Raw genomic sequence first — 12,872 nt, 5'->3', positions numbered from 1 at the left:
ACCTCCCTCCTGTCCCTGAACCCTACTTTCCTTACATCTGGGTGGTCTGAGAGTCTCTGGCCAACCAGCAATCTTGTGTGTGGTAGGATAGGTGAGGAAGTCAAGGTAGGCTCTGGGGTCTGGGTAGGGCACAGCCACCTGTCCCTCACACATCCACCAGAGGGTGCTGCATGGTGCTGTCCCATGATGGAGCTCACTGGGCCTTGCCTGCTATGGACAGAATTAATTATGTCCCTCCAAATGATAATGCTAGCGTAGTGAACTCCGTGCTTCTGAATGTGAGGGCCCCTGGAGGCACACACAGGCTTTTCATGTTCAGGGAAGGCAAGCTGAGTCTGCAAACCCAGAGTTCACATTCAGCTGGGCTGGAAATAAAAACAGCCCAGTCTACAGCCTTTACCACATGCCCACAGCCATCTAAAAGTCTTCCTGGGGTAGGGATAGCTCATCCCTATCTGATGACCAGTAGGGAGAGCAGTCATGTAGGTGAGAGAGGCTCTGGATTTTATTCTTAGCATACATGTGCACGTGTGTGCTCACACATGTGTGTGTATTGTGTGTGTTCCATATGACATTTAAAATATGTCACAGGGTTTAACATCCTGTAGTGGTTGGAAAGAAAATGGCTGGGCTGGAGAGATGGCTCAGTGGTTAAGATCACTGGCTGCTCTTCCAGAGGTCCCTAGTTCAGTTCCCAGCAACCACATGGTGGCTCAAGACCATCTACAACGGGATCTGATGCCCTCTTCCAGCATGCAGGTGTACATGCAGAGAGCACTCATACATAAAAGTAAATAAAGGGTTTTTTTTTTTTTAAAAAGAAAAAAGAAAAAAAAGAAAGTGGCCCCCAAAGGGAGTGACACTAGTGAGAGGTGTGGCCTTGTTGGAGGAGGTGTGGCCTTGTTGGAGGAGGTGTGGCCTTGTTGGAGGAGGTGTGGCCTTGTTGGAGGAGGTGTGGCCTTGTTGGAGGAGGTGTGGCCTTGTTGGAGGAGGTGTGGCCTTGTTGGAGGAGGTGTGGCCTTGTTGGAGGAGGTGTGGCCTTGCTGGAGGTGTGGCCTTGTTGGAGGAGGTGTGGCCTTGTTTGAATACGTTGGCCTTGTTGGGGGTGTGGTCTTGTTGGAGGAGGTGTGGCCTTGTTGGAAGAGTGTCATTTGTTTCTTTTAACCAACTCACTTGCTCAGGACAGACAGCCTTATTCACTGAAAGCCATGGTTTTAGGCTCAGGCTAGACTTTAAATCCCTACTCTGCTCTGGGGTTGGGCTTTGAGGTCTCCTATGCCCAAACTACATCTAGTGAGACAGATCACTTCCTGTTTCTGCGTGTTAAGACATAGAACTCTCAGATCCTTCTCCAGCACCATGTCTTCCTGCACACTGCCGTGTCCCACCATGATGATAATGGACTGAACCTCTGAAACTGTAAACCACCCAATTAAATGTTTTTTTTTAGAATTGCCCTGGTTATGGTGTCTCTTCACAGCAGTAGAAACCCTAAAAATGCCTCCTGTTCTGGCATTTTTCTTTTCATAATCTACTGCCCCCCAAACATGAGATAATCAGGCCCTTGGCAAGGTCCTGGGGGGAAATGCCAGTGTTCTATGAGGAGACCCTATGTACTGGCTCTCCCAGCTGCTCTGGTATACCCTCCCCTTGCCAGCTCTTCCTTGTGTGCAGTCAGCTAAACCTATCTTTAGCATCAGGTCAGCCTCCTCAAGGCCTCAGGTCAGTCCAGAGATGAGGGGGTGTTGAGCTGCCTGGGTGCTGTCCCTGAAGATTGAAGTGAGTCAGGTCTCCAGACGGCAGCAGTACCTATGTGTGAGCTGTCCCTACCGTGGCCCACAAGTTCCTGGCTTCCACTTTTGTCTTCCAGACAGACACAACAGCACTGCTGAAGCCACCGCAGAGTCCACACTGAGAAGTACCGTAAGTCTTTTCAATGTTTCCAAAGCTTAGGCAGTTTGGGGTTAGTCCAGGATCTGTAAAGAGAGTCTTGCTAATGAGTCAGAAGCATGCCTTACCTTCCAAACCTAGCACGGCCAGACACTCACTGGCAGGCAAGCCTCAATTTCCTGCCTGAGAACAGCAACTACAATGCCTTCTCTGCCCACTCCAGCCTTTCACGGCAATGTGGGCCACCCCTGTGTCAGTGGGTGCCATGGTCCAAGTGCTATGACCACTGCAGCATGAAAATTTTGTTCTTGCTTATGGTTTTGCAAATTACTAGTGGGTTCTCAATGACAGCTTTGTCTTTGTGGTAGCACTCAGCCACAAGCACAGCTGCCAGGAAGGACTAGGGGTCGGGCTAGGGTGAGATCTGCTTCATACTTGGCCTAACCCAATGCTAGTCAGGGCCTCTTGTGGGGTTGGTCTCAGCTGTCTGCAGAGATCCTCAGGAGGCCAACTGACATGACAGAAAAGCAGTGAAAGTGGATTGACTTCCCCATGTGTATAAACAAAGGCCAGGGATGGCATTGTGCCCTCGATGGACCGGCTTGGGGGGTGGGATGCATTCCAAACTAACTCTTGGGTATCAGAGGGGAGTAGTAAGGGGCCACCCTGGGTGACTTGAAGCATCTTCTAACTAACCAGAAAGAAAATTTTGTTTGGGGAAAGTTTACTCCCATTTTGTATGTGAAATTAATATTTGAAATTTAATATTTGAAAAGAGATGACAAGTGTGGTGTTGCATAGCTGTAATTCCTGCACTCAGGAGCTGGACTCAGGTTTTCTGGGTTTGAGACCAGCCTGGTTTACATAGCAAGTTCCAGGTCAGCCAGCGCTACATAGTGAGACCTTATTTCAAAATAAAAAAGACAGATTATTCACAGGTTGGTGTGTGTGTGTGCACGCGCACGCACGAGCACATGCATACACATGTGTACACATGCATAGTATGCATGGTTGTGTCTGTCTGTGTGCTGTCTTTGTGTGTGTGTCTATGTATGGGATCCTGAGTATCCTGGACAAGCACTCTGGCACTGAGCCCCATCTCAGCCCTGAGTCATCACCATTTAACAGGAACTGGACAATCTAAAACAGCCAGCTCCATCCATCCATCCACCCATCCCTTTCTTTCACCAACTCACTTGCTCAGGACAGACAGCCTTATTCAAGGAAAGCCATGGCTTTAGGCTCAGCCCAGACTTGCCTCTTGGCTCAGTTACCCATAAAAGGGCATCAGCTCTGCACAGCCCAGGCTGCATGAGGATGAGTGGCAGGCAGAACACACAGTACAGAGTCCTGAAAACTGCTTTCCCTCTGTCATTGCACATGTTTTTTTGCTGATGTCCCCAAACCTTTCCAAGGCCTTGCTGACACCATGCTCTGCCCCTGCCTGCCTCTGGTGACCTCTGTCCCCAAGGAGCACCAGTCACATGTGATGACTGGTGCTGCTGGACTTCAGGTAGGATACCTCTGAGTTCCCCAGAAGCCCCCAGAGTGGCTCTGGGAGCTCACCGTGTTGGCCTGTTTGTAGCGAACCTCTTGTTTGCATTTTCCTGCCTCCCTCTTCACTCTCACGGTGCCCTCTGGGTCAGCCTCCAAGTGAAGAGTTTGCACTAGAGTCCTGTCTCAGGGAGGAGGGGCTGAGGCCCAATGTTCCCTCTAAGACCATGACACCAGTTACTTTGGTCCCCATACACTAGCCTGCCTCCCTATAGTTCTGCCACCTCCCAAAAGCGCTTCAATCGGGGATAAAACACTAGTGAAACCTTTACGAAACCTCCAAAACTATGGGCCAAAATAAACCCTTTCTCCTTTACGGTAAAAGAAAGCAGACCAGCATGGATTCAAGATCAAGGTGCAGGGATGGCTATTTCTGGTCATACTTCTTTCTGTCTGTCTTCCCTCCATGCCCTGTGGGGTCTCTTCCTCTTCCTGAGAGGACTCAGTCCCATTGTGATTGCATCCTATGACCTCTCTTACTCATTGTTACCTCCTGACAACAAATGCCATTACTCTGGGGGCTCAGAATTCAATGCATATATTTGGGGAACAAGCAATTGAGTCTGTAATCTCCCCTAGCATGTGGAATGCTGTCTACTATTTTTTTATGTTGTTTTGTTTTTCATTTGCTGAGGACAGAATCCAGGAACTGGCCTGTCTAACACTGAGTTGCATCTTCCCAGCCCTTTTTAGTATCTTTAGTACCTTTTGTATCTTACTGCTCTCTTAAAAGCTATAGTCTTGCACAGCAGGTTTCTGCAGATGCAATTGGCTGCATCCAGTCAGGATTCCTGAACCAATGGGGGGGGGGGGACGACGACGACAACGATTACACGGACGACACAGGACGGCGGTTTGTAGGAGCTGGTGTCCACTGAGGCTCACCACTGCTGGGTCTTCCAGGCCTGTGTCAGCCTGGGCAGCCCACAGTTACCCCTGGAGGTGAAGAGGACCCCGTCCCCTGACAGCCCATATCCTGTCTACAACTCTCAGTCATTTCTGAGTCAAACAACGACTCCTACAGAGGACTGGGAATTACCAGTCGATAAGTGTGAGAGCATCACGGCCGCGTTGAAGGACAGAACTTTACGACGCATACTCAAGTGTTTAAAGGTGAAACATCTAATGATGTCAGATTGAAAACAAAACAGGCAGGTGTGGACCCTGAGGAAAGCTGGCCCTTGCCATGCACTGCTGTAGGCCAGCGACACAACTCGGCTGCCCGGCCCCGCCCCTGACCGTGGCACCGCCTTACTTATAGTCCTCCCAAATCCCCGCAGATCTCCTTGCCCGTCCCCCGCAGCGGTCCCTCCTCTAAGGCGTGTCATTGACGCCTTCAGCACCCAGGGAGCATCCGTGCACACACCACTGCAGGCTCAGCGAGCTGTCCCGTGCTCTTTGGAAACCACCGGGTTTGCCAAGCTGGGAGTCTCTGGGAGTTAAATGGATGCCTCAGTTCACCAGACCTTCACTAGAAAGCTTTAAAAACTAGGTTCTCAAGCTTCACCCCATGACCTGGCCCCGCCCACGAGGTCGACCCACACAGCCCCTCCCTTTCTGAGACTCCGCCCCCATGTGGCCCCGCCCCTCGGTCCGGGCGCCTGGGCAGGGCGGGGCTGGCCCGCCGACCGCCCTTCCCGCTTCCTCCCGCAGCAGGCCTCCGAGGTACCCAGCGCGCGCCCCGCCGCCTCGCTTTCGCCGCCGGCCGGGAGAGGACCGGTAAGCGCGGCCCGAAGCTGGACTGGGAGCCGGGGAAACCGTGGGAAAGCGGAGCCCTACGGGCCTCGGGAAGGGGCGTGGGACGCAGGATCTGGCAGGCGGCACACTGGGGCGGTCAGTCTGTCTCTCTCTCGCTCCAAAGGTCTTCAGAGACCAGCCCCGCTCATCCTTTCCCTCTGCCGGTGATGAACCCCGGGGTGCCTGACTCTAGGGTTCGTGATTGACTCCTTTAGCACCCAGAGAACATCCCTGCAAATCACACTGCAGGCTTAGCGAGTTCTGCGCTCAGTGGAAACCCCCGAGATTGCCAAGCTCAGACTTGGGAGGATACCTCAGTCTACCAGACCGTTTCTAGAAAGCTTTAAAAACTCGGGGTTTTCAAAACTGCTTCTTCGCCAGAGACCACTTAGAATTGCAGCCTCTCTAGCCTGACCCAGAAATCTAGAGGGTGGTCCGGCGCAGCTTCCTGAAGCTGGCCTCATGCTGCTGGTACCGTGGTAGTTTAAGAACCACGGATGCAAAGGAATACAGAGAGGCCTGACGTGGGGTGGAGATAACCCAAGTGCCCTGTAAGGAAAATACATTACAGAAAGTTATAGTAACCTCCCCTTGTCTGAGAAAAGCACTGACATGTTCCCCAAAGGGTGCCTGAATCTTGGGATGATACCCAGTCATATAGATTGTTTTCCTCATATTCATACCTATGGTGGAGTTCTGTTTATGAACTAGACACAGTGAAGGATGAACCACCAATAAGACAGGACAGGTTTAATGATATGCTGTGATATACTTATCACCATCACGACTCTTGTGCCATTATTAAGTAGAATAAGGGTTGCTTGGCCAACAGCACTGCTACCCTAACAACTGTTGAGAGGGTAACTAGCAGGTGGGCGGGGTGTGCAGCCCCCGATACACTGGACAAAGGAATGGTGCACATTCCAGGAAGGACAGTGTGGTGGGGACTGTGAGCCCACCGTGGTGCTCAGAACTGAATACAATTTAAAACTTAAGAATTGTTGATGTCTGGAGATGTTCTCTTAATATTTTTGGACCACAAATGGTTGCTGGTCACCAAAACCTCAGAGGGTGCACCTGGATAAAGGGTCCTGCTGTGTTCCCCTCAGACGTCACAATTTATAATATCTACTCACTCTTCCAAGATCACACCACTAGGGAGAAGAGACGCTGGGACACTAACCCTGCATTTGGGTTCCTTCACATTCCCCCCGGGGTGTTCTGTCCAGTCAAAGAGATGAAACCCAGACATGCTGTCCTCATTGCTACACAGTGGGAAGCTAAGAGGCAGCCCATCCATCCCAGAACCTCCCTGGCCCAGTAAGGTGAGAATCCGTTTGTATGCTGTGCCTGAACCAGGCCTCCCAGAAGGATGTGCTGGTACCTGGGTGCTGAACAGGTGCTTGCAGGCCTGTCTTCAAGCCCAGTTGCCCTGGGCAGTATGATGCTTCCAAATGGTTCTGTTTAGTTCATCTGAATGACAGGCCACCCCGTTGCCAGCTGGGAGGAGTGGCAGAATATGTCAGGCTGTAGTCACAGTCCTGCTCCATCCCCTTTCCAAAGCCAGCTGACCCACAGGAGGGTCTGTAATCACTATCCCAGTGATGTTTGTTGTACTCCACATGCCGCATGGGGCTGCAGGGCTGGTGTTATAGGAGAGCCACTTTCTCAGGGGTTAGCTGACCCTGGGGCCACCATAGGATGCCACTGCAGACAGCACCCTCATCCACCAAGCCTCCAGCATACCTTGAGCTAAAACATTAGGTTTTCCTGAATCTACTGCTCGCTTCCCATAGACGCCACCTCTGTTTTGTCCCACAGAGCCTGGCTTGCTCACCTGTGCAAATGACACCGGTGTCACTATCCTCATTAAATACGCAACATTCCCAGCGAATCTGAGGGGCCTTCAGACACTTTCATAGGACAGGAGGTCCCTGCTGGTGGGCCAGGAGGACCCTGACCCGGTGCAGATGACTGTTGGATGCTGGCTGCTAGGCTGAGCCAACTCAAGAGACTGACTTAATCCCCAGTGTGCACCTGCCCGGGGTTAGCACACGTGGATGTGCATGTGGAGTGCGGATTATGAAACTGAAAGGTTCCTATCAGCTGGCAGGTGTGTGGCCTTTTGTCTGCGTGGGCCTTGGGGCCCTCCAGTGGAGATGCCAGGCACTTCACCAGGACTGCAGCTGGCTGCCTCTGTTCTAGCTTCACTTACCCCGGGTGAACTCTGTAACTGCCTGCCCTTACATCTTTCGTTCACACTCAGCCTTGTCTTTTTTATTGGCACCAAATACTTTCTCCTAGACTTTCTTTCCTAAGAGTTTTAAATCCATATTTGTGTGTGTGCATGTGTGTGCGTTTGTGTGCGTGGGCGTGTGTGTGTTGCAGGGCACTTGCAGAAGTCAGAGGACAACTTAGGAGAGTCACTTCTCTCCTTCCACCATGTGGATCCAAGGGACTTGATCACAGGTTGTCAAGCTTGGTGACAAGCACCTTTACCTGCCGAGTCATCTCTCTGGTTATAAACTTACTTTCTTGTAAATTTTGTGCAGAATTTTGTCCTGCCATGTATTTAAATTTGATGTTCCTGAATTGATCTCCTACTCTTTCTCTCTATTCCCTTCCCTACTCTCTAGGAGTCTGTCTGTGGTTTTGGATCAAAAGGCTTTCTTTTAGAATATATTTTTGTTTTGCTGTGTTTTTTCTTACTTGGTCCTTCTATTTCTGGCTGTTCAGCATGTCCAAACTCTACTCTGCCAGTAGAGGGAGCCTAAACAAAGCAGATACCCTTTGCTTCTGTCCCTGAGACCTGGAGGTATCTGCCTGCAGAGAGAGGCTCCTCCAGACTCACTCACTGCCTGTGTTGGCTGGGTTTGACACCCTGCTGCCCTTGGTGGCTGCACCCTGTTTATTTGCACAGATAATGAGACATGCACATTGCCCAAATTCCTCAAATATTTGACATATAAGCATTGACTGTATCTCATACTGTTCAGAACACTTCATTAAAGCCTTAATCGGTCCATCCAACTCCTGCAGCGGTTTTCCTATGGCCACAGCTGTAGCTGCCCACACTGGTAATCTTCACTGTGAAGCTGCCTAGAGAGAACGCAGGAGTGCTTACCCAGTCACCCTCTGTATCTCTGTTCCTCTTCTGTAAAGTCAGCCAATCTTAGATCTACAAATATGCAGCAGAAGCAGACGTATCTGTTAAATATTCACAGACCCTTGTGCTTATTGTGTAAACTGAATACACAGCCATTTATATAGCACAGGCCTGTGTCAAGCATTGCCACAACTAGAAGGCTCACTAGAGGGTGCACAGAGAGAGACCCTATGCAGGCACCTTGCTAATTAGGGAACTTGAGCACTGAAGGGTTCTGACACCCACAGCACCACCCCGCATGCCTAGGGAAGGCAGAAAAATCCTCCCCGTTTTTCTCAGTTTCTGTAATATCTCTGGTGTGTGTGTGTGCACATGTGTGCATGTGAGAGTGTGCTTGTTTCTAGAGTTTTAGGAGCCTCACCAAATTCAAGCAGGAATGAAATTGCAGTCTCTCTGAGCAGTGGTGGTAGATGTCTGGCTAACCGTGGCTTATTCTGGGCTAAGAATTGGAACCATAGCCATGCAGTGCAGTGAGGGACTTCTCTGGGAAATCCCCACCTCTCCATCATGACCTGGTTTCCTTGTCTGTTTGGTAGCTCATTCAAATATAACCTTAATCTCAGTGCAATTAGGGGTCAGCCAGGAGTGATGGTTGGTTTGGTTTGGCCTCTTTCTTTCTTTCTTTCTTTCTTTCTTTCTTTCTTTCTTTCTTTCTTTCTTTTTTTTTTTTTTTTTGGAGAGAGAGAGGCCTTGCTATGTTGCTGGACTGACCTTGAATTCTTGGGCTGGACTGATCACCCCACCTCAGGTGCTGGCCACTAAGCGGGGCCCATGTGTTTACTGTGTACCCAGCACCAACTGTGTGCGGCTCTGCTCCTCTGGTTGCCTGGTTCCTGGGAAATAGCTGGGGCGGCCTCTTTAATAGCTTATCTCTCTTGTCCACACGTGCTCGGCATTGTGACCGCTTCCTTCTGCCTGGTGGTCCTATGGCACTAGACTGGTTCAGCCTTCCTGCCCCGTTCCTATTCTTGCAGGAGATGCAGACTGGTTCACTGGCATGTGTGAAACTCTGGCTTCAGTCCCCTGTGCCACATGACCGTGGTGGTGCATACCTGTAATCCCATTATTCCAGAAGAGGCAGGAGAACCAGAGAGTTCAGATCTTCCTTGGCTACACATTCAGTGTGAGGCCAGCCTGGGCTCCGTGCAGCTCATTTGCATTGTGTGTTAACTATCTCGTGCTGACCCTGCTGCTGTAGGATGGCGGTGGTCTAGTGTTCCTTCTCTTTAGCCACTCCACTTGCATCCTGAAAGTACCTTGCCTTCCCAGGGTCCTGTGGTCACTGTGGTCCTGTGCTCATCTGGCACTCATTTTTTTTTTCTCCTTCCTCCAAGTTATGGTACTCACTGTCCTTCCCAGAATCTTGGGGAAAGGCCTGCTCTTTGGATGACTTTTAGAGTTTGTTTATGTTAAGGTTCACATTGGTTTTTAGCCCTTTGCTGCTGTGAACCTGGCAGTCCTCTGAGCATGTGGCAGAGGACATCTTTTGTCCCACACAGGTGGTCTTTTGTTCTCAGCCCTGTCCCTTAGGGAAAATGGGATAGACTATTTTGGAATCACAGAGTTGAGTTTGGCCATTATCTTATAGCAGCCAACACACTCTCTAATGGTGATTTGTTGTTTCTTAGTGTTCTGGGTACCGGGCAAGTCTCAGCCCAGGAGGGCTTGCTGGGGTCACTGTGTGGCCCTGATCCCCTCCTCCCTCGTACAGAGCCTCCAGTGCCCACCTTTGCAAGCCCCATGTGACAGCCCTGCCCACTTCTCTGCAGCCATGTCTGGCCACTGCCTCACTGTCTTCACAGCGCCATGGCCTGCCTTCAGAAGCATGCAACTGTCCCCCACGGCCCTGGGCCTATGTTCTCTGCCTGAAGGGAGCAGCTTCAAGCTTGTGCACACCTGCCACCAATTTTTTCAGTTTGTGCAAAGGGGTTCCCCGAGTTCTTCGAACATGTTAACAAAACCACTTAGAGGTTTTCCCCAGGCCAGTTTGGTCCTCCTTGGGGACACTTTCTGTGAACTGTTTCTTCCTGTTGGAGACATACTTTCTTGTTTCTCTGTGTGCCTTGTTCGTTGTTAAAAACTGCATCCTCTAAAGAGTGAGGCTTTTCTGGGACTGAGATCTCTCCTACCAGGACGACTTAGCGTGGCTCCTTGCTGTCTAGTGACTTCACTGAGCACCGTTCTGTGCTGTTGCCCAGTGATCCATTATGACTCACCACCCAGATTACTAGAGGGATAATCTGGGCGCCCTGGGGCCCCTCTCATTCTAGAGCCCTTAGCTGCCCCCATCAGCATTCACCCTCTGCCTGGTCAGCCATTTTTTGAACTTAAGTCCAGCCCTGGATGTGAGCCCTATTGCATCCCCAGATGGCCTTGGGATGTCCCCTGCCTCGTGGGCATCTCCTTCCCCTTCCCCAGCTTCTCCTTTTGATCCTTCTCATCCATCTCCCAGCAGCCAGGAGGCACCTTTATTGCTGCAGAGGTTTTCAGCACTGGGTTCTCTAGGCAGCCTCCAGATGAGTATCCCCAGAACCCCAGATGGGCGTGAGAACCAGAGTTCTTCTGGACAGCCAAGGAGCTCCAGGCTGCTGGCTCTCCCCAAGGGGTAGTTTCTTTTCTCATTATTCTGAATAAATACCTGACAGAAGAACCTTAAGGGATATTTATTTTTTGCTCAGGTCTAAGAGTACAACCCATCATGGTGGGAAGGCATGTTGGCATGCAGGTGGGTGCTTGCTGGCACCTGGGCAGTCTGGGAAGTACCTTTCTTTCTCTTCGGTCTTAGACCCCAGCCCACAGGAAGACCGTCTTTGCAAGGCATGCGTCAGCAATGCCTTGGGCACTTGTTAATCTAATCACATTGGCAGACAGAATTAACCCTCCCAGCCAGCCATCTTCTAATGAGACCGAGGGAGTTGGAATGTCACTAATATGACGAAGGTCACAGTGTTCCTGATAGTCCTTGGGTTGCTACAAGCCTTGGGTTAGTTCCCAGAGTCCGGACAAGGGTAGCTCTGCCCGTATTCCCTGCTAATCCTTTCTTCATTTGTTTTCATTCATGTCGATGAGTGTCCTGCTCCTGATTAGTGCTGGGTCAGGTTTTCGATTGGTTGGTAGGGACCCTCACTCTTTGCTGGCGCCTGTGGACACTTAGCGGTCCTTCTGTAGCGATGTTTCATCCTCAAGCCTGTGTGCGTGACATGAAACTGCAGAGTTACGGTGCCGGAGGCTGTAACGGCCAGCCCTGAATGATGACTGCCAGAGGGGTGGGTGGCGTCTGAGGGGTCCCGAGGAGTCAGGTGTCCTACCCTTCAGCCCTGTCACTCTGTGTCTCCCAGGTCAGGGCTGCTGGGCTCAGCCGCGTGCCGATGGAAGCGACAGAGGCCCGACAGCGGAGGCTGGAAGGCTGTGGCAGGCCAAAGGAGCTGGGGCCATCACCCAACCACGGTGCAGAAGGACTCCCAGAGACTTCCGAAGATGGACATCAGGGGGTCTCTGAGAGCCAGAGTGTGGACCCCAAATCACTGGAGGCCGAGCACGTCAGGGAGAAAGCCCTGGTCATTGGCTTTCAGGTGCTGGTGCCCTTCCTGCTCGCAGGCCTGGGGCTCTCCTGGGCTGGCTTGCTTCTGAACTATTTCCAGGTGAGAGACAGCTGCCTGGGGGCAGGAGACCCTGAGGAGTGGGTACTGAGGCTAACAGGACGCCATCTTTGCTACGTATTGAGTGAAGTTCTTTTAGCCTAACCCAAGCTAAGCACAGTAGGATAGTGACTGGAACCATGGAATTTTGGCTCTGCCCTAAAGACACACCCAGATTCATTGGACCACTTCCTGTCTCTTGTTGTTCTGCAAGGGAGTGAGGAGCATAAAGCTAATTTGTTTCCATTTCAGAGACTGGATGCCCAGTGTCAAGGCGTTTCAAGGGGGTTTTCCTCTGAGGCCTCTCTGGGACCTGTGTCTCCTTTTCTTATGGGGGGGGGGGGACCAGCCATATTGGATTAGGTCTGCTAATGGCTTCATTTCCATTTCCCTTTCATAGGCCCTGCCTCCAGAAATAGTCACATTCTGGGTGGCCGGGGGCGGGGAGGGTCAGCTGGAGCAGCAGCTTAATATAACATCATTGCCAGATGCTGCCATGGGTGAACTTTAGAGCAGTGTCCCACACACTTGGGACAGTCAATGGGTCTGTTACTGCAAGTAGAACTTCACCGTCCAAGGACCCGCATGGGACTTACATGGCTGTTACCAAATCCCCTCCCTACTCCAGGGAAAACTGTAGAAGATACCCATTACCCAACACTTGTGGGCAGACCACTGCCAGCCTTTCTCATCTTTAATAATCTGCCAGGGGATGGGGAGACAGCTCCATGGGTGAGAATGAAGACCAGTAGAAGCCAGGCCTAGCTGCAGTGCACCTACAACCTAGAGAAACCTAGAACTGGGGAATGGAGACAGATCCTAGGAGCTCACTGGCCAGCCGTCCTGGCCAAAATGGTGAGCTTGCAGGGTCAATAACAGACCTTGTA

At 51.2% G+C, this 12,872-nt stretch overlaps 1 protein-coding gene across 2 annotated transcripts in view; it reads left to right on the top strand.

The window, feature by feature from the left end:
• Window positions 1-4,993: 4,993 nt before the first annotated feature.
• Slc41a3 (solute carrier family 41 member 3) overlaps window positions 4,994-12,872 on the top strand; it is a 43,205-nt gene continuing 35,326 nt past the window's right edge. Inside the window, exons 1-3 of one of the 2 annotated variants that reach the window (XM_057771657.1) lie at window positions 4,994-5,163; window positions 6,327-6,506; window positions 11,686-11,988. In XM_057771657.1, the coding sequence (XP_057627640.1) occupies window positions 6,432-6,506; window positions 11,686-11,988 (378 nt within the window). In that variant the 5' untranslated portion in view covers window positions 4,994-5,163; window positions 6,327-6,431. The remainder of the gene's footprint in view (window positions 5,164-6,326; window positions 6,507-11,685; window positions 11,989-12,872) is intronic. The other variant, XM_057771662.1, reaches the window with a different exon arrangement.

Source organism: Chionomys nivalis, chromosome 1, assembly GCF_950005125.1.
Source record: "Chionomys nivalis chromosome 1, mChiNiv1.1, whole genome shotgun sequence".
Classification (NCBI taxonomy): Eukaryota; Metazoa; Chordata; class Mammalia; order Rodentia; family Cricetidae; genus Chionomys; species Chionomys nivalis.
The sequence above is the reverse complement of the archived record's forward strand: the minus strand, read 5'-3'. Positions and strand labels throughout refer to the sequence as shown.